Source organism: Pelodiscus sinensis, chromosome 19 (genome assembly GCF_049634645.1).
Source record: "Pelodiscus sinensis isolate JC-2024 chromosome 19, ASM4963464v1, whole genome shotgun sequence".
Classification (NCBI taxonomy): domain Eukaryota; kingdom Metazoa; phylum Chordata; order Testudines; family Trionychidae; genus Pelodiscus; species Pelodiscus sinensis.
Window position 1 is genome coordinate 30333952 of NC_134729.1, and position 27442 is coordinate 30361393.

General features: G+C 44.1%; 2 protein-coding genes across 8 annotated transcripts in view; both read left to right on the forward strand.

The window, feature by feature from the left end:
• Positions 1–14275, forward strand: part of ELAVL1 (ELAV like RNA binding protein 1) — a 132285-nt gene extending 118010 nt beyond the window's left edge. For 2 of the 4 annotated variants that reach the window (XM_006122441.4, XM_075903339.1), the window contains one exon: positions 1174–14275. In XM_006122441.4, coding sequence (XP_006122503.1) covers positions 1174–1498 — 325 coding nt within the window. In that variant the 3' untranslated portion in view covers positions 1499–14275. The remainder of the gene's footprint in view (positions 1–1173) is intronic. The other 2 variants (XR_012896753.1, XR_012896752.1) reach the window with 2 other exon arrangements.
• Positions 14276–20924: 6649 nt separating this feature from the next.
• PRAM1 (PML-RARA regulated adaptor molecule 1) overlaps positions 20925–27442 on the forward strand; it is a 68073-nt gene continuing 61555 nt past the window's right edge. For all 4 annotated transcript variants that reach the window (XM_075903340.1, XM_025184335.2, XM_075903342.1 and 1 more), the window contains exons 1-2: positions 20925–21056; positions 22737–22816. Coding sequence is in view for 1 of the 4 variants with exons in the window: in XM_025184337.2 (XP_025040122.1) it covers positions 22810–22816 (7 nt within the window). In the remaining 3 variants the exon portion in view is untranslated. The remainder of the gene's footprint in view (positions 21057–22736; positions 22817–27442) is intronic.

The window sequence follows — 27442 nt, forward strand, 5'->3', positions numbered from 1 at the left end:
TTTCCAGCAGTATTGTGAACCATTAATAACTACTCTGAGTATGGTTATCCAGCCAGTTATGCACCCACCTTATAGTAGCCCCATCTAAGTTGTATTTACCTAGTTTATTGATAAGAACATCATGTGAGACTGTATCAAACACCTTACTAAAGTCTAAGTATACCACATCCACCGCTTCTCCCTTATCCACAAGACTCGTTATCCTATTAAAGAAAGCTATCAGATTGGTTTGACATGATTTGTTCTTTACAGATCCATGCTGGCTGTTCCCTTTCACCTTGCCACTTTCCAAGTGTTTACAGATTATTTCCTTAATTACTTGCTCCGTTAACTTGGACCCTGGCACAGTAGTTAAACTAACTGGTCTGTAGTTCCCTGGGTTGTTCTTATTTCCCTTTTTATAGATGGGCACTATATTTGCCCTTTTCCAGTCCTCTGGAATCTCTCCTGTCTCCCATGATTTTCCAAAGATGATAGCTAGAGGCTCAGATACCTCCTCTATCAGCTCCTTGATGTCCAACCTAAACCTCCCTTGCTGCAATTTAAGTCTATTGCTGCTTCTCCTATCCTCAAGGGGCCAAAGAGAACAATTTTTCTCCCTTCTCATAACACCCTTTTAGATACTTAAACTTAGATACTTATGGTGGGGAAAGTGTCAAGCTGTATCTGCTGCTACAGAAAACCCTGTGACCTCTGAGACCTGGACACCCTGCTGTACAAGCAGGATCAGCTCCAGGAAGGAATTTGATGCAAGCCACTTGTAGACAAAAGTAAGGTGATTTAAAGCTAGCTTGAGGCCTATGGGACAGATTCTTGGCCTATTTTTAAGCACTGAGTAGTTCTATGTTGCTTCCTTAAGTCATCCCTAATATGTGAGTATCTAAATCAGCCTTTTGTATATCCTATTTAATGATTGTCATATCATCAAGGCTTTCGTTGCCTAGCTATTGTTATGCAGTTTTTCATTATTGTAGCGCTATTGCTGCATTTAATGCTTCTCTCTACCAGCTACCAGTTTGATTGACCTAAGATAAATGAGGAAGGTGAAATATTTTATGCTTACTAGAAGTTTTGATGCTTATATAGAAAATATTCTCAATTGCTTCCCTTTCAAGTTAAAACTTATTATTGTATTGAACTTTTACATGTAATATTGTGCTTTTTATTTGCTAGGTTCTCTCCTATGGGTGTAGATCACATGAGTGGGCTTTCTGGTGTAAATGTTCCAGGAAACGCATCTTCTGGCTGGTGTATCTTCATCTACAACCTTGGTCAAGATGCTGATGAGGGAATCCTCTGGCAGATGTTTGGTCCCTTTGGTGCGGTTACAAATGTGAAAGTCATTCGAGATTTCAACACCAACAAGTGCAAAGGTTTTGGTTTTGTGACCATGACAAACTATGAAGAAGCTGCAATGGCCATAGCAAGTCTTAATGGCTACCGCCTGGGGGACAAAATCTTACAGGTTTCCTTCAAAACCAACAAGTCCCACAAATAACTTGCTCGTGCTTTTTGTATGGAATAGATAATTGAGTGACAGAAGTTTAAAAACATTTTTGTTAGTGTAAAACTCATTTTGCGCCAATTTTCACAAGTGTTTGTCTTAGTCTAAATGAGAAGTGAAAAAGGTTTTTATACTCTGGGATGCAACTGACATGTTCAAATGTTTGAAATCCCACACGTTAGACCAATTTTAAGTTCCTTAAGTTATTTCATTAAAAATATATATTAAAAAAAACCCCATAAACTCTTAAGTAGATTGCATTAATTAGACCCTCTAGATGGTGGTAAAATTGACGCATGCTTTCACTTATGAGACTAACATTTCTTCTGTTAAATGTTGTCTACAAAAACTGGAACTTTTAAAAAAAAATTTTTTTAAACTGTCAAGTGGATGCTGTTAGTATGGTTCTTCTCCCCAGCCCCCAGTTCTCTGATGGGGGAGGAGGGAAAGTTGAGAAATATTGATGTTTTAGTTAGCACTACTTTGCTTTATAAAGTAATTTTCATTGCTACATCTAGTTGAGGATTAGACTTCATAGCATGAAGGTCTTATAAGTAGTAGCATGCCAGCATAACTTTTAACACCATTGATGAGGTAAGTTGCACACTGAACTGTTGTCAAATTAAAAGGTTTCATAAAAAAAAAGCCCAGTTTTTCATAGGAATGGACCAAAGAGTTTCAGAGAAACTTGGAAGGTTTCAGAGTCAAAACGAAACTCCAAAAGCAGTATGAATATGTTTCTACTTGATCAAACTGAATTTCTTCTGTCCAAATATTTAATGCATAGTGCACTACTTACTGGTACATTGTAATGCGGAAAGATAATTATTCACTTTCAAAGATCATTATAGTTGGAATTCCTAAGGATAGTTCCATTTTGTAAAAACAGTTATAAACATTTGAGCATTGTGTTTCTCGCATCCCTTCTAACGAGTGTTAGATTTTTCTATTTTAATAGGATGTTGTTTTGACAACTAGCTTTCCTTATTGAACACTCAGCAGAAAAGTACGTACTTCTTGCAAGTTAGATATTAACAAAAACTGATTTGTAGATTTAAAGATTAGTCCCTAAGTTTTCTGCAGACTGCCTTGAAAATTTGAGTTGTTCTGTTTCTGTTAATTTTCTTTTGCTTTTTTGTGTTTTTTGTTTGTTTTTACTTTTGCATTTGAGACCATTAAATTTGATTTTGTTTTGCTCAAATTTTGTTTTGTTTTTTATTTTATATTTTTTTGCCAACTATTGCACATTGTCCAATATTAAGAGTAATGCTTTAAAGTATATAGATAATTAAAATTTAAAATTTGTTAATCTGTCTTTTTGACAGATCTGTAGGAGAAAATATTTGTGTAAAAACAAAAGCATTATAATAAATCTGTTGCATAGAAAGTATGTGCCAGACACTGAGTGAAACACACGTATATTACTGTGTAGACAAATGGAACAATATATCTGTGTTGTCTTCAGAGTCTGGAGGAAATGCAGAAATTGGGATGACTTGTCAGCAATTATCTTTTGAGTGAACCTTTACCAATTCCAAGACGTAGTTACTTCAGATTCTGGAGGCAGTTCTGTGCAGAACTTTTGTGTGATGCCCAAACATTTTAGGATCCTGTCTTCCATCGTTACTCTGATTTCTCTTTTTTCAGCATCAGGAGATGGAGTCCTGTGTTGCCCCTAGAATTCTATGATCTCCTTTTCCGTACTTCATTTTTTGGTTCTTTACACTTTCTTCAGTGAGCTGTTGGCCTTTCCTTTAATGTGCAGCAGGCACCTTTTGCGGTTGTTTACTACTTCAGTGGTTGGCTATTTTGTGGTTGTACACAGCTTTTCTCTACTGGCTTCAGAAGGGCCCAGAAAAGAGCAGACCTCTTTTGTAGGTTCTCTGGCAATACTAAATGAGCTGCCCTAGCTCCAGTGCAGTGTATTTAAGTGCTTTCTGCTGCCTAATGTGCGCTGCCTTTCCTTTTTGCTGTTCCCATGTAATCCATGCTCCAAGAAGTATAGTCAGTATCAGATAGTTGTAGGATAATGTTCTCTAAAACCAGCAGCTGCCATTAGGTAAAAGGTAGAGATTTGGCCCTCTGTGAACTCTTCATTGGGCTGGCTCCTATTTCCACTGTTTCCAAACAATCATTCATGCTTCCTTCCAGTGAGCCATATTTTCTTGTATCCTGTAGCTAGTTTGGGGTATTCAGCGGCCTTGCAGGGATTGCTCTACCCATATCTCCCATGTTAGATCTGAGATTCTTATGTAAAGTCCTCTCATCTGTCCTGTCAACATTTTTACCAGCCCTTGACTCCTTCACTAGAGGTCATCTATAAAGATCCTGGAGTCTTTCTTGTAGCTCCTTTCATCTCAAGGCTCATTAAGAAACATTTTAGCAGAACAGGGCAGCTGCAGTAAAGGGTTTGGTAGAGAGCTGCACAGGCCAGTCTTTAAAATGAGATTATGATGCCTCTATGATATTAAACCATTCAAATGGCTCTGGCCCATGCAGTCATATCAAAAGCTTCATTGATGTGAGTTTGCCAAACCCTGCTCTTAAAGAGTAAAGGCAACTCTCTCCATTATCCTTGAAGACTTTGACATAGCTCTCCATTGTTGGCTGCTTCGTGCAATATACTGATTTTTTTCTTACATCTTTGCTCAGTAAGAATGAGATACAACTTCCTGGTTTCACACTTGGACTCTATTTCTAGGACTCATCTTATCCAAGGTTCCTTAAACAGTTTTGTGGGGAATGCTTAATCTATCAGCGAGGCCATTCACCCACGCAAACTACAACTCAGCTAGCTAGGAGAAAATTGGGGAGAAGAACATTTGTTTAATTCCTTAGGGGATCATAATTAGCCAGACAGTAAGGCTACACATTTCTCTTTCAGTTATCCAGGTTTAGGAGCCACTTTAAGCTCAGTCTCTGGCTAGATATAAAGTCTTTTTTGTTGCTGTCCCTAAAAATTCCAGTCTGACTGCACAGGTGGAGGCCTATGTTCACTTTTTTTTTATAACTAACCAGATGGGTAATTCTGACCCATACCAGGCCTGCTGCTCTCTCTCAATCCCTGTGTTTCCATCCTGAATTCTGCAGTCTTTAATCTTATTAGAATTGAGTGTAATCAATTATTTCTTCTGTTTGGTGTGTCTATCATTCAGCACGCTACACACTTCTCACTTTCTACCTGGATCATCAACACTTCCAGCATTGTAGTTACATGTTTTGTTCATACACAAATTCTTCAGGCCTTAATTTTGTATAAGATAATTGGAAAGGTGCCTCAGCATAATTTACTTTTTCTCCAGGTTCAGATATCACTCAGGAGGTGTAACGTAAAAAATCCTTATTGAAGGGAAATTTGCTGTTAAAGTAATGTTTCCAGGATAATTCTGTCATCAGAATTACAAGGTTTCAAAGGATGGAGCTTGCACTTGTCACAAACTGTGTCAAGGTTCTTGTCCAACAAAGCTAAAGAAGAATCTGACCATCCTGGAATCAAGGACAGTGGGTCTGGCGGGCAGAGGGTTTCCTTCATTACATCTCCTCACCAGCCATTCTGAGAGAACAAATTTGGCAGTTTATATAATCTCGAAAAATTAGTCAGTTTAAAATTCAAATTCACTTTTGTTCTAGGCAACCTGCATACTAAAAGGAACTGGCAAGTGAGAACATCAGTAACACAAACATTTTCCATGTGGGTCAACCCACAAATGGATCTGTTTGCTTCATTTAATAGTATTCAGCTACTCCATTTTCTCCCAAACACAGAGATTCCTGGCTTTTGAAAGGTGGATTCCTTTTCCTATTGGTAAATGCAGTTGTTAGCATTTGCTCCTGCAAATCTTTTGATAGTTGGTCCTCCTTCAGAACTTTGGGCACTCATCTCAGCTGATATTTCTTTCATTCCCTCTAGGATTTCTATAATCAGAGTTGATGAGTAGTCTTAGTCTTCTGCAGATGTGTCTGCTTCTCTTCATGCCACTCTGCTCTCCATCATGAAATTTAGGTTGGATGGGAATCTTTGCATCCTTCCTTATGTTTTCCTCTTCTTTCTATTTGTATTTGTCTGTCTTGCCAAGCATCTCTTGTGGCTCTTGCAGCTCTTGCTCCAATTAGGCTGTTACAGGACCAGAATTTGGATGCTAAACACGTTGTCTGCACAGGACTGCATCCAGAATTTGACATGGGCATTGCTGCTGGAGTTTCACTCTAAGATGAGACCTTTTTATAGGTAAGGCAAAAGTATCCTAATTATAACCATGAAATGACGTCTGAAATTCTATGAAAATGTTCTGGGCATTAGCTATTGTTACAGACATTTTAAATATTAAATATTTTTAATCTGGTAAAATTCAATGTTTTCAAAAGAAGTCAAATTAATTGGAAAAGTATTCAGAAATTGGTTTTTTCCAGTTTTTTACTTGTATTATATTAATATAAGTAATATTTATTAAACCTTCCAACAATCCATTTTCACTTACTTTGCAAGATCCCATATGGATGGAATTCACCCTTGTGTAGGTGGTTAACAAAGCCTGTGTGCCACGTTAGCCTTCCATATAGACTTGTGTTGGCATTTGCACAGGGAGAATTTCACCTTTAAAAAAAAAAAAAAAAAAAAAAAAAAGAAGCTATGATGTGCTTTTTTACTAGATGCAAAGATAAATACAGCTCTTTCACAGGAGTTGGCAGCAACAAAATAATACAGAGAATCATGAAAGCTATGAACTGAGATGAAGTAAGCAACTTGTCATAGTGTTTTTAGTCTGTTCCAAATACATTGATCCCTTAATTCTCCTATTTGCAAACTGTTCCCATGATCTCTAGAGTAAGTAGAAGGGTATTTTTAACCTTGAAGCTATTATATTTAGGTTAATTTAGAATCCTGTGCCTCCACTTTAATATGAGGTCGAGGTGGGAGGGGGACAGAATTAAGCCAAAACAGTCATGCTGCCTCCTCCCCTATAGTGTATGTCAACCTCTCTTCTTCCATTCTGTTGGTTTGGGACTGTGAAGTATTTCAAGATCATGCTGTGGATGGAAGGGGAAGAGCAGGAGGCATCACTCACCAGGGCAGTATCCCCCTCAGTGTTGTCTAATTTTTTTTCTTTCCTCTTGGGTTTTTTTTTTCAGTACATCTGCATTATGATAGCATCAGAAAACACACTAATAATATTGAGGTATTCAAGTCATTGGAATAGGTTATGACTCTCACTGCAGTTAAATGTAGGTGATTAGTATATGGTCATTTACTATATTGCAAATGACCAAATGGCGTTGAATATCTTTCCTCTTTTCCACATTTGTTTTATAGGAGTTTACAAAGTTGTAGCAATGTTATTTGTACAAAGCAGTTCAAAGTTTTCAAATAAATTACTGTAGCAATTACTATAGAGACAACTTTTAGCAATTGAAATAAGTCTCAACTAAAATGTAGATATTTCCCGAAGTCCTAAAGTGGTTGAGATTCTTCAGAAATGTCAGAAAAGGGTCTCAGCTTCAGAATATTCTAAGCTGGAGTGATTAAAGTTAAATGTATACAGTTTTATAATAATAAAATATGTACTAATTAATTGTATAAGGGTATCCCCAAAAGTACTTGATTAGTTCTAACACATTTGCTTTTTGGAATTAGGGCGGCATATAATTACCTATAACATCTTATGTAGTTTGTAGAAACTTTTAAAAAATTCACAACTTTTTAATGAAATATTGGTGATGTCCTGGTTTTCCATAATTCTTAAAACACAGAGCACGCCCTTCACTTAGGACTTTGTCATAATACTACCTCTGATATAAGGTTACTGAAATATTACTTCCAAAATGGGGAAGTAAGTTTGTAACATTGTTGAGCAAGCACCTTATTACACTGTTTCTATTTTTTTTTGGCTCCTAATAATTAGTTTTTGAGTGAAGGGACCACATTCACGCTAAGCATGAATGGGCTCACCTCCATTTAAGTCAGTGGAGTTGTATTCATTTAGTTAAGGACCCAATTTATCACTTTTGTACCACAGTTTCTTTAATCTCTATTTCATGGCAGAAGAATTTTCTGCTGTGCTAAATGAAGGTTCCTTAATATTGTGTCTACACTTCTTGTTTATGCTGGGAAACCTCAGCACTGTAAGATTGATATTGATCAGAAGGCTAAGCATTGTAATCTATAGTATATGCTACTGGGTTTCTACTATATTATGAAAATACATGGATTTCAAAGAAAACACAATGATCCCGCTCCCCTTTTTAAATTGAGATTTTCATGTAATGCACAACTTAATTTGTCCAAGGTATAACCAATGGAATTGAAAATTAAAGTTTAACGTCTCTAAATTTCTTGTCTTAGTTCTAATCAGGTACAGCTTTCTGTAGGCTTTTTATAGCATTCATATGTAGTATTTAATGAAAAGTTGGGTGTATATTTTCCCCTGTGCATGGTAAAAACACAATTGATGTTAAAGCTTTTATGATCTCTAAGACAGAACACAAAGCACCGAGTGGCTTTGCCTTTAAAACCTATTGTTGCTTTGTTCAATCTTGCTGCAATTCTTTGTTGTGTACTATACTTGGTAAACAATTTACCGGAACAATTTTAACTAGAAATATTTTTCTGTTGAGTGGAATTTTCGACACTTAAATTCTTTTGTTGCTGTGATGATGGAAATTCAGTAATAGTGGAACAGCCACCTTGAATTCTTGTGTTCACATTTTAGAAACTTCATTCTCATATTAATTATTGTTCCCTATTTTTAAACTTTTAAACAACTTTTCAGTGATATAGCTAAACTTTTTCACTTGGTCATTAAGAAGAAAATTACTTGAGACATTTGAAGCATCATAAGTTGGGATAAACCTTTATTTGACCAGTAAGTTTTAATATTGTACTTCTAGTCTCCTTACTGATTTTATTTCTCTTAACTTATGTAACATTTTGTTTAAAAGTAATCTGTTTGTGGGACAGAAGGCTTTATCAGTTGTTTCCCATACTGTACAGTATATCGTTATCATTTTGTATATTAGTATGCTTTTAAGTTATTGATTTGTTTTATATCAAATAATTTATTTTTCAGGTACCATTTTTTTCATTTTAACTTTGTTTTACATGGGTTTATTTAAAATAAAGTATGACACTGCTTTCCAAATGTCTAAAATGAAGTTGCATCCCATTGTGTTATTTTGAGTGTTTATGTAATTAGTTGAGTTTAGTAGTTTCAGAAATGTACAAAGTCCAACTTCAGTTTGCATAATGATTCATATTCTTGGATTTTTTTTAAACGACGAAACTAACTATGTTCAAGAACACTGAATCTTTAAAGGTCCCATTAAAGGAGAATCAGTTTTATAGAACCCTGTGGATGGAGTTACAAGCATTCTGTTTTCTAAATGGTATTCTCAAAATTAATAAAAACCACAAAAATCTTTCATTCCATTTTCAGAATTTTTAAAAATACAAAGTAAATAATATGTAACAGGATTTTTGTTTTTTACCACATTTTCATTACTATTTTTATTAAACTGTTCAAAACTTCATAATGTTAGTGATTAAATTATAATGAAAAGTAATGTATTTTTAAATATAAACTAACAGTTAAGGATTTTACGTAATTTTTACTGAATTGTTCAAATACTTACCTGTTTTCTCCACAGAGGTGGGATTATTGTTGTACACTGTGCATTAACTGATTGGAATAGTGACATTTTTTCAGAAGTATTTAAATTATGTTCATTTATGAAATGAGAAAATCAGGGAGATACTACAGTACAGATTTTGAGTACTTGTAATGTTATCAGCAGAGAGGGAATTGAAATAAGGAATGTGGTTTACTTTTTACTTTTTCAGGAAAAATGTTGGGTGTTTTCTCTGCCAAATGATGATGTTTACATTGACAGAAAGATGTTTATTTTAACCAGATTGTAGCTTGAATTGCAAATCTGAATGTAAACATTTGAATTGGAGTGTTCTACCTGCAAATGAGAACTTTCTATCCAGACTTCAAATCAAATGGGAAGGTGAAGTGAACTTCAATTGACTTTTCCCTGTCTCATGTCTAAATGTTGCCTTTTCCTAGAAGTAGTGGTAAGATCTGGTTTTACATTCAGAAGATTTTATAAATTTTGGTAACAGAGGCCATGAACGTTTTTGGTTCATTGAGTAGAACAGTATGTGTTCTGTCCAGCTGAATCTCAGTGCCCTGCTTTCATTTGTTCCCTGTATCTTCTATGTGTTCAACTGACACATTCATTTTTCTTCATTAATTCACTGTCAGAAAACCATGCTCTCTGAGGCCAGCATCTGGTGAGGTTTAGCTTACATCTTACGCTAACATTATTCTTCAGCCAGAGAAATCATTCTTTTTGATTGATGATAGGGTCTGGGAAGGTGAGCAACCTTGGGCTACTTTTGTTTATCCTATGCTGTTACTGTGCCAAGGGAATTCTTTCCTACATTCCTGCAGTCCTTTCCTGGCCTTGATATGGATGCTCAAGGAGCATTCAGGAGCTTCAGGGGGTAGCCGAGTTAGTCTTTTACAGAAAAAAAAAACCTCCAAGCAAATGGTCTGGTAGCACTTTAAAAACTAACAGAACATGTAGATGGTATCATGAGCTTTCGTGGGCACAGCTTACTTCTTCAGATGACCAGAGTTATGATTAGAGGATAAGGAAACTCGAAATAAATAGGAGAAGGAAACGAGGTGGGGGGGGAGGGGGGACAGAAAGACGTTCTGTCACCCATCCCCCTTACCTCTATGTATAAAGTATCAGGAGAGAGGGTGCTAAACCTGAGTAGATAAAGATCGAAGTCAGTAGATGGATAAAGGCAGGAAGCATACCATTCAGAAAGTAGTTAGCACCTTCATTGATAAAGATTCCACCACCCCATATCTTGATTAAGTCCACAATTAATTGAATTGAATTTGCATATGTATTGTAATTCCAAGCTTTCCCTGTGGATCATTCAGATGCTGTGACAGGGAACACAATATATTCCAATTGGTTTAAGGAGGATCAGCTGCAAGCAATGAAGATAAAACAAGATTAAACATTTTCAGATAGCAACTCAATAGCAATGGATTGAGGAATGCCCCAGATCCTATTTTTTTATTAGTCAGTAACTTTTTCTATAAATTCTAATTTAGGGCAAAGCAGCACGTCTTTAATCAAGTGTTCCAGCTAAAGCTCCTGTAGAAATCCAATATTGTATCTTGGATTTTATTTTTTGCCTGCATAGTATACTGTTCTAAATTAACCATTTTACTTCAAACAATCTAGTTTAACTCAGATGTCAGGTTCAGTTTGAGGAGCTTTTATTGTAAAGAAAATTTTTTCCAATGAGACGTTAGCAGAGGTGTGTGGTAAAGAAATGGTTTAAGATTGCTGTTGTGCTAATTTAACTGCTTCTAAACTAGTTCGGAAAAAGGATACATTTTGATGAAAAGTGAAGAAAGAACATATCTATTCCTGACATTATAAATTCTCTTGTATTTATGCTAAGATTAATGTGGAAAGGTTATCCCACACCATAACATGTTCCCTTTCTGCCTGATTTGGACAGCAAAAATAAAAAAATGAAGGTGCTTTAAAAGTTCTTCCTTGAAATCAAGAGATTGGGAAGGAGAGAAATTTTTTCTCTTGAAGTAGAAGCATCTTCTCTGTGGTGGACATTACTGCATAAGATTCCAAGTGAATACTCAAGGAAAAAAGATACCAGGAAATTGGAGGAAACAAAAGGATTTATCTCCTTTAAAGAAAATATTTACATATATGCACACACACAAGCAGAGTGACAAAAGCAATCAGGTGGGCAGGACCAGATGAAATGGTCCTCAGCTGGTTTCTGAAATAGCACTGGGTAGAAAATTAGTGGAGCTTCTATTATTGTTCTCTTAGGCTCCTCTGGGCGTCATGTGGCTGGAGTCTAATGGAAGGTCATCCCAGCTGATTCTCTGCAGCAGGTCAGGTGCCACCAGCTTTGAAGATCCTAGAAAGAAGCATGACGAGTCTCTTCCTCTCATAGGAACCCTGTTTCAAGAGAAACTCCATTTTGAAGTTAGTCTCTTTGTCTAGCCTAGAAGTTGTCTCCTTTGATTCCAGCAGTAAGCAGCCATTTGTGTCCAGAGGAGTATGTTAAGCTTAATTATTTTGTGTTAGCAATTAAAGAGTAAGTCAAGTAAGTAAGAGTAAGGTAAGTCATCCGCTTTTTGCCCTCCATGAGATTTTCCATTAAAAAGGGAAAAAATTATCAGTTAGAATCAACTTGTGAAAGTGGAGTTTACTGCAACATATTGGATTAAGCTTGTCCAGGAACTGCATATGCGAAGAGAAAAAGCTCACCAGGAGATCTAAACCCCATTTAAATATGCTGAGCCCAACAAATGGGATTTAGATTTGTTTCCAGCGTTGTCTTTGTCTAAATTGTGTTCAGTGTTTTGTTACTCTTTGGTTATCAGTAGTATATGCTGATGTCTAACCTTCGAAAGCGTAGTGTGAAAATGCTAACTTCACAGTTTGCTCACTAACCTGATCACCATGACAAGCAGGAACAGCTCTGAAATCCCATCTTCCAAATGGATCAAAATTATCAAAAGCAACATACCTGATTCTGTGTCCCTGCAAACTGTTTAGTCATTACAGGCTGCCCCCAACTTGACGCGATCAGTTATTGGGATAGCATCGCAAGTCGGGGGTGTCAAACTTGAGCCCGCATTTATGACGGGCGTCATGCGCTGTCGTAAATGCGGGGCTGAGGACATAAGTCGGTGGATTTCGGCCTCTTTCTCACTTACAGAATGGGTTGTAAGTGTGGGGGGGTCGTAAATTGGGCTGTCGTAAAGCAGGGGCCTCCTGTAATACAAAGTAAAGATAAAACAATATCCACTGAGATAAATGATTACACAAAATGTAGACCAGTGGAGATTCAGCGCCTATGTCAAATGTAGGAGTGATGCCAGGAACCATGGAAGGAAAGCATGCTCGTAACACTCACTACTGCAGAGATTATGGGCTGCAGGTCCGTCTGAGTAAGGCTTCTATAAATTAGAGCTATTTGTTGGGGTTATGCTATTATGATCTGCAACCACCCTGAATTCGAAAGTGTAGTATAAAGCCTGATTCTGTGCGCCCCCATACATGTAAAGCCCTTCTCGTCCCATCATTCTCTTTCTCACAGTCTGATTTTTCTGTGCAGTCTCTCTCAGGAGGTACAGTGTACTGCAGTGGTCCCCAACCTTTTGGTACTTCCGGGTGCCGCGGGGGCGGGACCACGCATGCACTGTGCGCCTGGGGCCAGCGACCCCTTGCGCTGCGCGTCCGGGGGAAGGGCTGACAATTCCCCGCACGCCCAGGGGCGGGGCCGCTTATAGCTGCGTGCCCGGAGCCAGTGCTCCCCATGTGCCGCGCGCCATGGGGTGGTGCTGCCCAGGGCCAGCGCGGCACATGGGGAGCGCACCTGGGACCAGCACCGCGCGCCTGGGGCAGGGCATGAAACTATGGTTGCTTAATGAGAAAGGTAAGCATGTCAAATGAGAATTGGCAGTTGGATAAAAATGTAATATTTAAATTCCCTCCTCCTTTCATTGTTTTTAAATAAGTAATTGGGGAAGAAAAATACCCTTCTGAGTTTCCAAATCTCTGTATTTCTTTCCCACAACAAAGTCCCTTTAATGCAAAATGTCATCACTTTCTCTATCCTGATCATGTCCTTGTCCCATAAAGGAGAAAGCACTGTTGCTTCCTCAGGGACTCGGCAGCCTTTAATATAATTATTTTCAGCTCTTTTGGGCATCTTCTCCCTATCTTTGTCCCTTTCTAGTTTTACCAATGCTGCATAGACCTTTTTATAATCCTTTTTTTTTCTTTATAATCCTTTCTTACTACAGGAATGGATCAAGGAAGACAACCCTTGTACTTGTGGAAGTTGTTGGAAGTCAATGAACTTGTGGAAGTCAATGAAACAATGTCCCTTACTGACCTCATCTGCCGTGGTTCAGAACATAACTGACCGAGGTGGACCATGTACTTGAAGAATCCCAGCATGAACAACCTAGATGCCTGCATTAACTTAAATGAGGTTGATTTATGGCTGACCCAATGAGACTCATGAGTTTTAAGTTCCACCAAAGTAAATAAGGATTTAGCAAGGCACTGAGGGTTTGTACTGGTGACAACTGCTGTCATATGGAATGGGCTAATGAATGTGCTCCTGCATCCATAGTATCTTTTATGAACCCATGCACTGGCATCCTCAAGTCATGTTAACCTTCAGTGCCTCCACCAACCACTTCAGCAGTTTAGGAAAATGGACTTCAGTTATGGCATCAACTGCTAAATGCCACAGAGTCTATACCAAGATGGCACCAATCATCTCCTTATTCTGAAGGCACCATTGGCCGAGCACTTCTTTGAGTCCTCCAGTTTACCTTGCTTTGATATTTGTTACTTCAAATTGGGACTTCCTAAAGGCAACAGTAGGCGATATTGTCTGATCTGACCTTGTCAGTATGTGTTCTCAAATTTTCTCCTGGGTCTTTGCATTGCCTCAGAGCAACAATTTGTCATCTAGGCAGTTTGTAGCCTTTAGTACTGTTCATCTGTTTGCTTTGATTAGGGGCCTCTGATCTAGACTTCAGCACCCTCATTATGCATTATGTGTTTCCTCTAACATTTTCTATCCTTGGCCGGATTCAAATTTCTTATGTGCAACACAAATATTGTAGTGTTTGGATGTGCACCACCAATATAAAATAAAAGCAGTCTATGTGTGGAAGAAAATCTATTAAAGCAAGACACGTTTGTCTAGTTGCTGTGAGGTATCCTTAGTTAACTACAAAGTTAAGGAATTAGCCTTCTTCCACTCAAGGAAAAGTAGAAAACCCAGAACAAATTACCACGTGGCTTCAGGGTTTGTAGACAGATGTATGTTGCAAAGGGCTTGCAAGTAAGGTTTCATCCTACAAAACTAGTGTAACACCTAGTACTTGCTACTTCTGACTCATAAGAGCCAGAACTCTACCACATAGCAAAGATCTGACCTTAATGCAATACAATTTACCATGTATTAATTAACCCAGGATTTAAAAAAAAGAAAGTTCAACATTTTAGATCTCTTCAGTACTCCAAAAAGACTCCAAGAATCTTTTTCTTTCTTATGTTGAGCCATGAACACCAAGGTAAACTTCATTTGAAAAGTAATCATGCAAATATCCTCCTGGCACACAAACCCCCCAGGCAACCTACTTTCCCCTACTGCTTCCAACCCAGCCAGGGAGGACTTCAAGTGAGTCAGAACACCCCAAACAAATTGTCCCCATACTACACAGATGTCAGCACCCCCCCCCATCCCCTATTTCCCCCACTTACCCCCATGCAGTCTTCCCCTTACCTCCCCCTTCCCTGCCCAGGAGGTTTAAAGAGACTGCTGGGTTTCTGCCATGCTCACGCTCTCTCTGTGTCTCTCTTTTTTCCAGCAGCTGGGACTCTCTGAACTCTCCTCCCCTTTGACTTCTCCCCTACACCCCCAGCCAATTAATGGATTGCCCACTCCCTCCCCTTAGCTACTTATTCCTTGCTTATCTTGTCTGGGAGCTCTTCAGCTCAAGCAACACAGCTCTGTTTAGCTGCTGCTTACAGATGCCCTGCCGCTCGCTGGTCGGCTGAGCTCCCTGCCTGCGGGGGAGCTTTGAACCTCTGAAAATAGCTGCATAGTCATGCAACTGAGAGGGAACTTAGATTGATAACTGCCAGCACTGGTTCAATATCACTATCTACAATGGTTTATTTGATGTAGCTAGCTTTAATCCCTGCTTGAGCAGCAACTATCTCCCAACTCCTGCTTTCGATCAGGAGTTCTTGGGTTGGGAATGTTGGGCACAAAAGAAAATGGTCCTAAACTGTTAAGGACAAAGAATGGATCCCAGGGGAAGTACCAAGCTTTCACTAGTGTGTGGCACTGTTGAAAGGCTGTTTTAATTTGCTTTTGATGTAGAAGATGCCAAGAACTGGGATTAATAGATATTTGCATCAGAATTCCACCTTCTGAAAGAGCTGCAACAGTCTGGCAATCCATTATGGGCCATTTGGTGAAATAGGTTCAGCAGCATCCTTGTTCAGGCAGCTACCAAGATCTTTGAGAGGGGAAAACTACTTGGCTGTAGTTCTTATTCTTCTAAGGCAAATGATGCAATGGATTCATGGAGTAATTTTCTGCAAAGCATGACTGAGCAACAGTTCCCAAAGCTATAGAATATTAAGAGCAGCAGGTCCTGCTCAGGAGAAGTGTCAGGCAGTAGAGTTTCAGCTGTTAGTGCTTTTCTTTCACTCAGAAGAATTAACCCATGCCACCAAGTGTCCCTCCAAAAGGGTTCCGAATACAGCTAGATAAATTCATGGAGGATAGGTCTATCAAAGGCTACTAGGTATCCCTACTCTGTTTGCCAGAAGCTGGGAATGGGTGGATCACTTGATAATTACTGTGCCATTCATTCAGGATACTGGGCTAGATGCACATTTGGTCTGGCTTAATACAGCTGTTCTTAAGGTAATTGGGTTTGCTCTGTGGCAGCCCACTGCCTCAGAACAGTTTAACATGCCTGGAGACAGAGTGGGAATCCTCCTTGCACATCTCTACAAAGCTCCCAAAGATGCATTCTTGGGCTATGTCTACACTGGTCAGTCTTGTGCAAGAACATAGGCAAATGAGGCACAGTGATGAATATTGCAGTGCCTCATTTGCATAATTAATGAGGTGCCATTTTGTGCAAGGGGCTTTTGCACAAGAAGGAATCAGATGCTAAGTTCACTGATAGATTACAAGTGTCCACAGTGTCTAGAGACAGGAGTTTACCTGCCCTCTCCTGCATTCTACAGAGATTCACTACAAAGCTGTTCTGTTTTGCATACTTAGCCACGCAAATCCTTCCTCTGAACCTGACACACACACTTCACTCACCTTACCCACAGCAAACTGCTTGCTAAAATCGCCATAAGGATTCTCTTCCCTATGAGCTCCTGTACGCCAAAGCTCACCTTTCCCCAGCCCTACAGTAGCATTGCTCCGCTGAGCCACAAACTCCTCCTCCTGCATTTCCTTGCACCCTGAATCCCCTCTAGCCCACCCGGCAGGTTTCCACACAACCCCCTTTCAGGCAAGCAGACTGACTCCTCACAGGGCCAGCTTTAGGAAGTGCGGTGCCCAATTTGAACAGTTTTGGTGGGACCCCCCCCACCCAGGATTTTTGTTGAGCAAAAAAAATAAAAAAGCACCCACACAACAAACCACAACCACACACAAATATCACATCAGAAGTAGAACTGATCAAAATGTATATCAATATAGTTGAACATTTAAAAAAAAATACCATCCTTTATGATGCAAAATTTGACACAAAATTAAATCAGTTGACTTAAGTGTAGGTCAAATATTTTCAATTGCAAACTATCCAATCTTTTCAATAAAGTTTAAAGTTTGATTTTTAAAAAGGTACCAGAGAGCGTTGCAGTTTTCTGTTACATTGATTTACTTTTTAAATATCAAAAATGGAGCCTTTGTTAAGAAAGTGTCAGTTCTGTGGTCAAATTCCAGTCCTTAGTGATTTCAGCACCACTGATTTCACTAGGTAATATAGTACCTCCCCACCACTGCCTCCTTTGCACTGCCCTTCAACACATTGCCTGCATGTTGAGTCCAAGGTCAGTTTACACAAGATTTTATCAATGATTTTTGCTCAAGCGATCACTGAGACAAGACAAGGACTCTCAATTGATTTTAGTCAGCTCTGCCTTTAAACACTGGGGCTACGTCTACACTGGCATGATTTTCGGCAAATGCTTTTAATGGAAAAGCTTTTCCGTTAAAAGCATTTGGGGAAAAGAGCATCTAGATTGGCATGGACACTTTTCTGCAAAAGCACTTTTTATGGAAAAGCGTCCATGCCAATCTAGACGCGGTTTTACACAAGAAAGCCCCGATCACCATTTTCGCCATCAGGGCTTTTTTGCGCAAAACAATACCGCGTTGTCTACACTGGCCCTCTTGCGCAAAAGCAAGTAAGATTGTCAGTGTTCTTGTGGAAATTCAAGCGGCTAGTGTAGACAGCTGGCAAGTTTTTCCCCAAAAGCAGCTGATTTTGTGGAAAAACTTGCCAGTCTCGACGCAGCCTTGATGGAAAGTGTCATATAATTGAGGACTCCCAAATAGACTCTACACCACCAGAAATAAAACCTGTTTCCATCTTCTGTGACTTTCACTTAGATGTGACTCTCTATCCTCTGCTTAGTGTTCAAGTTATGGTAGACCCTAAGCCAGGCCATATTAAGTTCAGGTCTTTTACCTTTTAATCATGCAATATGGATTACAACATTTCATTCTCCCAGCTCCAAGTCTTAGGTGAATTTCGACCCAAAAGAGCCAAAATTGATCACCTTCACACAGCAAGTGTGTCTACTGATCTCAGTGGCAAAGTAGGTATGTCTATATCAGTGGTCCCCAACCTTTTGAGGCTGCCGGGTGCTCAGGGACGGGGCTGCTCACAGGCGGGGCACCCAGGGGCGGGGCCGTGCATGAGTCTGGAGGCAATGCCACCCATGCGCCACACTCCCAGGGCTGACGCCACAACTGCTGCATGCCCAAGGGTGGGGCCGCCTATAGAGTGAATCGGCTTCCCTCTGTCCTCTTGCTGCACCGCTCCAGGGGGACTGGCACAGGCCTGTCCTCTGGTGGCACTCACCCTTCCACTGGCCTTGATTTCTGGCCAGGGTCTCTCGAGCCAGGGCCATGAGCTCAGCGAGCCTTTTCTGGAAAGCCAGGGCGTCTTCCCCCCCCGACGTTCCATCCAGGGAGGTCTTCCCCTCCCATAACTCTCTCATCAAGCCTAGGAGGGCCTTCCCCCTTCTGCACCCTGGCTCGGTTCGGGAGAGCCTAGCAGACCCTCGGGGTGCCTCCCCCTGTGCAGACAGCAGATGAGGCAGGTACTTGTCCCAGTCCTGTGGGTGCCGGAACATAAAAGCCTCCAGCATCTGCTTCAGGGTCCCCATGAACGTCCCCACCAGCCTGTTGGGCCGGGCGCCATAAGTTGGGGTCCAGGTGAGCTGGGCCCCGTGCTTCTCCCATAAGCACTGGAGCAGGACCAACATGAAGTGGGATCCCTGGTCCATGAAGACCTCGTTGGGGAACCCCACCCTGCTGAAAAGGGCCAGCAGTGAGTCTGCCACCGTGTCTGCCTCTCTAGAGGGCAGAGCCACGGCCCCAGGGCAGTTGGTAGCCGTATCCACGGCTACCATGATGTATTTGTTTCCTGTCTGGGTGGCCTGGCCGACAGGCCTCACTATCTCTAATGCTGCCTTGCAAAACCGCTCCTCTATATGGGCTAGGGGCCCCCAAGCAGCTTTCCTCCCATCGTAGGCCTTCCCCACCCTCTGGCAGGAGTCGCAAGACCGGCAATATCGCTGCACGGCCGCAAATATCCCCGGCCAGTAGAAGTGTTGGAGCAGCCTCAGCCGGGTGCGCCGGATCCCCCGGTGGCCCGCAAAGGGGACGTCGTGAGCCAAATACAGCAGCTTGCGGCAATACTTTCGGGGGGCTACCAGCTGCCGCTGGCCCCCCCACTCCTATGCCCTTACCTTCCTGATGGGAAGCCATTCCCAGAACAGGAATCCCTGCTCTCACAGGAATCGCTCCTGGCCACTTCCCCCCAGGGGCTGAGCTGCACGGAGGCCAGCCTGGTCCCTCAGCCTCAGCAAGGAGGGGTCTGCCTGCACCTCAGCCTGGAATTCAGCTGCTGGAGCAGGGATTGGGACCTGTTCCCCACCTTTGCCTAGGTCCGGGGTCCCAGCCTGGCTGGACCCCGTGTCCACAGGGATGGGACCTTGAGGACCCTGTCGGGAGTCCTTCCCTGGATCCAGGTTGCCAGCCCCTCGTTGTCTCTGGCAACGGGCGGTGACTAGAGCCCACTGGGATTCATGGGGCCACTCCTCTAGGTCATTCCCCATCAGCACCTCCGTGGGCAAGTGCGGGTGCACCCCCACTTCCTTGAGGCCCTCCTTGGCCCCCCATTTCAGATGCACCCTGGCGACAGGCACCTTAAACGGGGACCCGTCTATGCCCTTCAGGGGCTACTGAGTGTGGGGTAGTACCCGGTCTGGGGCCACTATGTCGGATTGGGCTAGCGTCACCTCCGCCCCCTTGTCCCAGAAACCCGTCGCCTTCCTACCATCCACCTCCAGGGGTATGAGGCAGTCGCTCTACAGGGGCCACTCTGCCCCCACTCGGTACATGGAGAAATCCGCCTCCCGAGGGTCAGATCTCCCAGGGGAGGTGCACTGAGCATCCTTCCCCCCCACTCTGAGCTGGGGTTTCCCTCGTAGGTGACTGTTGCTCAGCCGAGATACAGTCTCTGCACGATTCCCTTTCTCGCCGCGATTCCCGTTCACACCTGGACCGGCTCTCCGTGAACTCGTCCGCAAGTCTCCCGGCCTCCTGGGGGTTCTCTGGGCTTCAGTCCTTGAGCCAGAGCCTCAGGCTGGGTGTGCACGCTTCATAGACCTGCTTCATCATGATCAGCTTGAGCAGTTCCTCTGTGGTCTGGGCTCTGACGCCAGACACCCACTTGCGGCAGTATTGCACCAGGCGGGAGGCCATATGCACATAGGTCTCCCGTGGCGCCTTCTGCACCCCCCCCCCCCCCCCCCGGAATTTCTTCCTGTACGTCTTGGGGGTCAGCCTGAACTTGTGCAGCAGGGCCTCCTTGACTCGGTTGTAATCCCCTGGCTGTAGGTTGTCCAGCTGATTGAGCACCCCGACAGCCTCCTGGTTCAGTGCGGGGATGAGCTCCTGCAGCCAGTCAGTTGGGGAGACACGTTGCAGTCCACAGGCCCTCTCAGTGGAGCTGAGGAACCGTTTATGTCACCCACATCCTTCAATTGGGCCACCACGAGCTTCTCCAAACGTCTGGCCACCTTGGGGCCCATCCGCACTTGGCGCAGCTGGGGCCCTGCCGCTTCTCCGCTCTGCCATGGCCAGCTCATGCTGTCAGTGTGCTCTATGGTCCTGGACTTCCAATTCCTTCATCTGCAGCTGGTTCTCTAACCGCCGCATGTCCACTGGGCTGGCCCCTGCCCTAGACGGACTACGGCCTGCAGGGTAGAGCAGTCCGGTCTCTCCAGTGGGCTGCAGTGCTCCGACCCCTCTCGCAGCCTGAGACTTTCCCGGGGGGGGGGGGGGGGTCTGGCTGCTCCCCACTGGGACAGGATCCCGGCCCCATGGCTGGTCCTTCTCTTCCAGCCGGGCAATCAGCAGGCTGCCTGATGCACATCTGGTCCCACATGGAGGGGCTGACATTGAACTTGGTCACGGGGGGGGGGGGGCGGGTCTGCCTGCTGTCGTGCCAGCTCATTATGACAGCATTATGACCAGGCCATGCCGACAGACCTGGTCCGGCCTGAGCCACACCACCTTTGAAAATGTGTATCTTGTCCAGGAGCCCTTGGAGCTTGGGTGTAGAGATTGTCTGATGTTCACTCTCCTGTACCTGGGCCAAGAGAAGGCGTTTGATGGAGTGGGCTACAGGTATCTCCAAAGAACTCTACTGGCCTTCGGTTTCAGGCCCTGTTTCATGGGCTTTTTCCAGGTGCCGGATGCCTGCATGGAATGTTTAAACAAGCTCAACCGGACCCTAACTGAGCCAGTCAGCTTTGGGCAGGGGTTTTTGCTGGTGGGACAGCTGTATGTGCTGGCAATCAAAGCCCTTCCTCTGTTTCCTTCACCGGAGGTTGACAGGGTTGGCGCTCCAAGAGCCTGAGCTGTGGCTGATCGCGTTGGCATATGCTGACAACATGCTTCTTGTAGTCCAAGTTCTGGGTGACCTGGTGTGGGTGGAGGCCTACGAAACCTGCTCTGCCTGGTGAACTGGGTCAAAACCTTTGGCCTGGTGTCCGGGGATGGGTGGTGGGCAGGCTCACTGAGAAGAAGTGGGGAGCATTAGAGGTTCAAAGGGGGGGGTTGCATGCAGAAGAGGGGCACTCAGTGTGACAGAATTTAACTGGCTTAATGTGGCAAGGGGAAAGGGAGTTTGTTGCAAGGAACAGCACAGAACTGCATGCCAAGCAAATGGTGCCCTGCTGACCACCGTACACCACTCACAGGACAAAAATGGGCTGACAAAAGCTGCAGTTTTTATCTGGCTATAAAATCGTGAGTGGTATCGAGAAAGTGAATAAGGAACCGTTCATTACTTCTTCCCATAATATAAGAACTAGGGGCCACCAAATGAAGTGAATGGTCAGCAGGTTTAACACAAATAAAAGGAAGTTCTTCACACAGCGCACAGTCGACATGTGGAACTCCTTGCCTGAGGAGGTTGTGAAGGCTGGGACTAGAACAGGGTTTAAAAGAGACCTAGATACAGTCATGGTGGTTAAGACCATTAATGACTATTAGCCATGCTGGGTAAGTAATGGTGTCCCCAGCCTCTGTTTGTCAGAGGGTGGAGATGGCTGGCAGGAGAACGATTGCTTGGTTATTAGCTCTTCGGTTCACTTCCTCTGGGGCCCCTGGCCGCTGTCGGCAGACAGGATGCTGGCCTGGCTGGAACTTCCATTCTTATGTTCTGATGTTTTGTCCTGGCTGAGCGTCGCTCTGCTCTGCAGAACAGGACTGCACTAGACCCTCTGGGAGTGGAGGCCTCGGGGGCGGGGGGTGTCCAGAAGGAGTGCCAAACTGAAGCCTGGGAGGTGAGGAGGCAGCTGGTGGTGCCCCAGAAGTAACATCGCAGGCTGCAGTACTTGACCCATGATAGCCAACTCTTCAGGGCATCAAGGAGTCCAGAGCACTAGGCAAAGGCTGCTGCAGAACTTTTACTGGCCTTTGACTTTGTGAATATTGTAGGTCCTGTCTCCCCTTCCCAGGTGGGGAAAACCCAGGAGAAGCATCAAGTAGCTTTGAGACCGCTGCCCCTCATAGAAGGGAAGGATATATTGGGGACCCTCAGCAAGGTGACCTGGACAGGGAACAACGCAATCCGGCTGGCGGATTTCACAACCCGCCGACCCCCCCCAACTCCCGGCTGTGGTGTCAGCCCCCACTCCAATGCTTGTGAGAAAAGTACGGCACACCTGGGCCTTGGCATATCACCCCTAGTCCAACGGCTGGTGGAGAGATTTAACGGGCCACTAACGCAAATGCTGAAAAAGCCTTTATGGACCTGCAGGCTTGGAACAGGTACTTACCTCACTTGCTGTTTGCATACAGGGAAGTGCCCCAGGCATCCACAGGGTTCTCCCCATTGGAGCTGCTATACAGAAGAAGGCTGAGCTGATGAGGGATGAATGGTGAGTCAGAGATGGAGTTTGTACTGATCTTCCGGGAAAACTCACAGGGCTAATGGGCCTGAGCAGGCACAACCTGGCCAATGGACACGAGGCAGAAAGGCACGGGCATGCTGAGAGTGGTTGTACCAGGCTATGTCACTGGGGAGCAAGTGATGATCCTCAGCCCCATGAGGAAAAACAAGCGGTATGGTCATCAGACAGGTAAATAAGGTGAACTATGTAGTGGAACTCTCCAACCGGGCACACAGCTGGCAGATGCACCATGTCAACATGATGAAGCTGTACTGGGACAGGGAGAAGTTGGTGCTGGCCTTGTGTGGGCGGTAGGAGGAGAGCGGGGAGGATACCCTGGTGGGTCTCCTCCCAGAGGCTGAGGCTGGCACCTCGCTGGAGTCATGTCCTCGCTCTGACCAACAGACAGACCAGAGAGGTGCTACTGGCCTGGGTTTACTAAGCTGGGTGGAGATAGGACCTTCCCCCCACCCCAGGTGTACCCTGATCAGGGTCACTGAGAAAGCAGCCTGGGTAGAGCTGTCAGGGACATGCTGGCTCTACAGGTGATCCAGCCATCCTCCACCCCGGGCCACCCCAGCAGTGCTGATCCCCAAGAAAGATGGGACAATCTGGTTCTGCATGGACTAATGGAAACTCAATGCTATCACCAGGTCCCATATCTACCCCATGCCTAGGACTGACATGATCCTAGACAAATTGGGGGAATCCAGTTCCTCACTACTGTGGACCCTGAGGCCGGGGTGAAGTCTGTCTTCTGCCTTCACACCCTGAATAGTGCTCTTTGAGTTCCTGGACCTGTTTTTTAGCCTCAAGCGAGCACCTGCCATCTTCCAGCATCTAGTGGCTCAGTTATTGAAGGGATGGAGAACTTTGCTTTGTCTTATATTGATGATATCTGTATCTTTAGCCAGGCTAAGGCTAGAGTCTGTGTCCCAGGTGAAGAGGGGGATGGGCCATCTCCAGGGTGCCAGACTGACCATAAAAGATGGCAAGTGCAGGCTGGGGATGGCAGCAGTGTCGTATCTGGGCTACAATGTGGGGAGAGGCTGGCTGACACCAGAGCTGACTAAAGTGGAAACCATTGGGGACTGGCCTACCCGCCCCAGACTAAGGCGCAGGCACAGGCACAGGCACAGGCTTTCATTGGGCTGACCGGGTACAACCGGAGGTTTGTGACCCATTTTAGCTCCCCTGACACAGCTGCCAGTCCGCCAAGGTGATCTCTTTGCACACTGAAAAAGGCCCTCAGCCAAGGAGCAGTGCTGGTCAACCTGGACTTTAGCAAACCCATCCAGGTGTTCACTGACACCTCAGACATTGGACTGAGTGTGATGTGGATGCAAACTGCCACCCCATCAGCTCCTTCTAAGTAAGCCCAAGGGTTGATGCAAGCTCCCTCCCCCATCAGCCTCTTTTGAACAAAAAGCTGATGCCTGGGAGAAGCACTACAGAAGGACTCCTGGCCCTAGTGTGGGCCCTTGAAAAACTGCAGCCATAGCTCTTTGGGACCACTTCCCCATGACCTGACTGCACCAAAAAGGGGCCAAATGCAAATCTGCTGCCATGGAGCCTGCTGCCATGGCAGTGGTCCATGTAAAGGGGCTCGCCAATGTCATAGTATAGCATAGCAGGTGAAGGTGACTTTGTTGCAGTCTGCTCTCCATTTTCCTGTAGCAAGCTCTGCGAGCGAGTAAGCACTGTGACGGCTGGGCCTCGCTGACTCAGCACGACTGCTGCCGCTGCTGCTGTACTTGCCTGTGGAAGGCCTGCTGGCCTAACCCCGCTTCCCAGGGAAAGGCAAAGAAGATGCCCAGCAACATCCATTTTTGAGGGCTCCCTCCCTCGGTTGGCTGCCGCCTGTCAGCTACTGCCTTTGCTATACCACCACTTGCAACCCTATCGGGAAAGAGGAGACGCACCATCTTAGCCCTAAGGGCTAACCTGCATGGCAGCAAAGCTTCACGGATGATTAAGAAGCCCTGCCCAGTAAGTCATCTCCATGCATGGAGCTCTGAGCCTCTGCCTTTGTGGGGCTACTTAATCACCTCTGAACCTGTTGTGACGACGCATTGGGGGTTCCCCCAACTCCTGCACCCCCGTAGTGGCACAAACCATTAGGATTGAAGCAAAATGCAGGACAATGTAGCACTTTAAAGACTAACAAGATGGTTTATTAGATGATGAGCTTTCGTGGGCCAGACCCACAACCCCCAACTTAAACCTGTCCAACACATTATCAAGAAACTACAGCCTATATTGGAACAGGATACCATACTCAAAGAGGCTCTGGGAGACAGACCCATAGTCTCCTATAGACAACCACCTAACCTCAAGATGATTCTTACCAACCACCACAGGACATACCACACTAATACCAACCCTGGTACCTTCCCTTGCAACAAACCCCGTTGCCAGCTTTGTCCACATATTCATTCTGCTGATACCATTATTGGACCTAACCAAGTGAGTTATAAGATCAAGAACACATATTCCTGCGCATCCAGAAATATAATCTACGCTATCATGTGCCGAAAGTGTCCGTCTGCTATGTACATTGGACAAACATCTCAGACACTTCGCCAAAGGATTAATGCCCACAAAACAGATATTAGACAAGATCACAAAGAGAAAACGGTTTCTTGCCACTTTAACCAGAAAGGACACTCTCTAAATGACTTAGCCACCTGCATTCTGCTACAAAGACCTTTTACATCTGCACTTGAAAGGGAATCCTCTGAACTGTCATTCATGTTAAAATTCGACACTTACCGACAAGGACTTAACAAGTCTTTGAACTTTCTCACCCATTATCAAGACAGTTTCCCCAATTATCACCTGTAATACCATTAACTCACAAACATCCCACTCTCCCTACCTTTAATATCAGCAATTCACAGACACTTACCTTCCTTCCTCCCCCTTCCCACCCCCCCGCATCCTCCTTCTGTTCTGCAATGTGATTTGTCCTTTTCATATTTGTTCATTTTTTTAAATTGTATCCTTTGGTATATATGGTTGTGACTACTTTCTTCCACTATTTGATCTGAGGAAGTGGGTCTGGCCCACGAAAGCTCATCATCTAATAAACCATCTTGTTAGTCTTTAAAGTGCTACATTGTCCTGCATTTTGCTTCAACTACCCCAGACTAACACGGCTACATTTCTATCATTAGGATTGAGGCAGTTTATTGCTTCTCCAAGGATGCAGCACAGCACAGGTGTAATCTAGTTAGAGGGCCAGACCTAGGATGCCTCAGCCCTCCCCCCTGTCCTTGAGATGGGGGAGACTGGGCCCCCTAAAGCCCAGGCCCCTTGCTTAGGCTGCTTCCACCATGATTCCAAAGAGAAACTAAAAACCTTCTTCCAGCCCTGCTCCCAGAGAGGGGTTAGTCGCCGCCTTCCTCTTTCTCCCTGGGAGGCAACCTGTTGGACAGGTTGTGAGACCCTTGCCTAGTGCTACAAATAGTCGCCAGGGGCGGTCACCCACTGCCCTAGCCCAGGAACCAGAAAGGCACCCCCATAGCACAGTATGGTGCAGAGCAGACAGCTCCCCCCACTACGTCACCAAAGGATCAATGCCCACAAAACAGATATCCGACAGGATCACAAAGAAAAACCAATTTCTTGCCATTTCAGCCAGAAAGGACATTGTCTCAATGACTTGATTACCTGCATCCTGCTTCAAAAGCCTTTTAAGACTACACTTGAAAGGGAATCCTCTGAACTGTCATTCATGCTTAAATTCAACACTTTACACACAAATTTGAATAAAGATCTTACCCATTACAAATTACCCCGCTAATTATCTTACCCATTACAAAGATAGCTTCCCCAATTATCACCTCTAATATCATTAGTTCACAGACATTTACCTCTCCCCTTCCCCCTCCTCCATCCCACTTCTGTTCTGAAATTTGATTTGTCCTTTTCATATGTGTTCATTTTTTTTAATTGTATCCTTCCGTATATATGGCTGCGACGATTTCCTACCACTATTTGATCTGAGGAAGTGGGTCTGGCCCACGAAAGCTAATAAACCGTCTTGTTAGTCTTTAACGTGCTACATAGTCCTGTATTTTGTTTCATTGTCTTAGTTTTCGCTACGCAGTCCGCAAAGCACGTCAGTGCTCAAGTTCTCGTCTTAATCAGCGTTTAGAAAACTAGTGCTGCGGTACATCCTGTGACCCGCTCCCCCCATCTAAGTGTTGCGGGAAGTCGTGCCACGGTGTAATTTTTACGAGTCTCTTTTTTTTATTACTACTGTGCAACTTGCATCAGAAGAGCTGCGCACTGTGTTACAGCGCACATCACGGAAAAGGGGCATTTCAATTTCAGTTTTAAGCGCAGTCTAAATTATACACAGACTGATACGTCATACAAAGCTGCTTGTGCTCTTAGACAGACTCCGAAATGTTTGTTGTGCCTCCAGCCGATGTTCAGCCCCGTTGCACTTTCCAGAGCAGTCCGCAACGTGCTTACTTTGGGTTTGCTCTGCCTCTTATGTGACCTGCTCCTTTCAGTTACCGCTCTGGGACATGCTGGACTCGGCTATACACCGTTACAAGGCCAACAGATTTCCGCTAACCCCTCAGAGAGAGTTGTGGGCCTGAG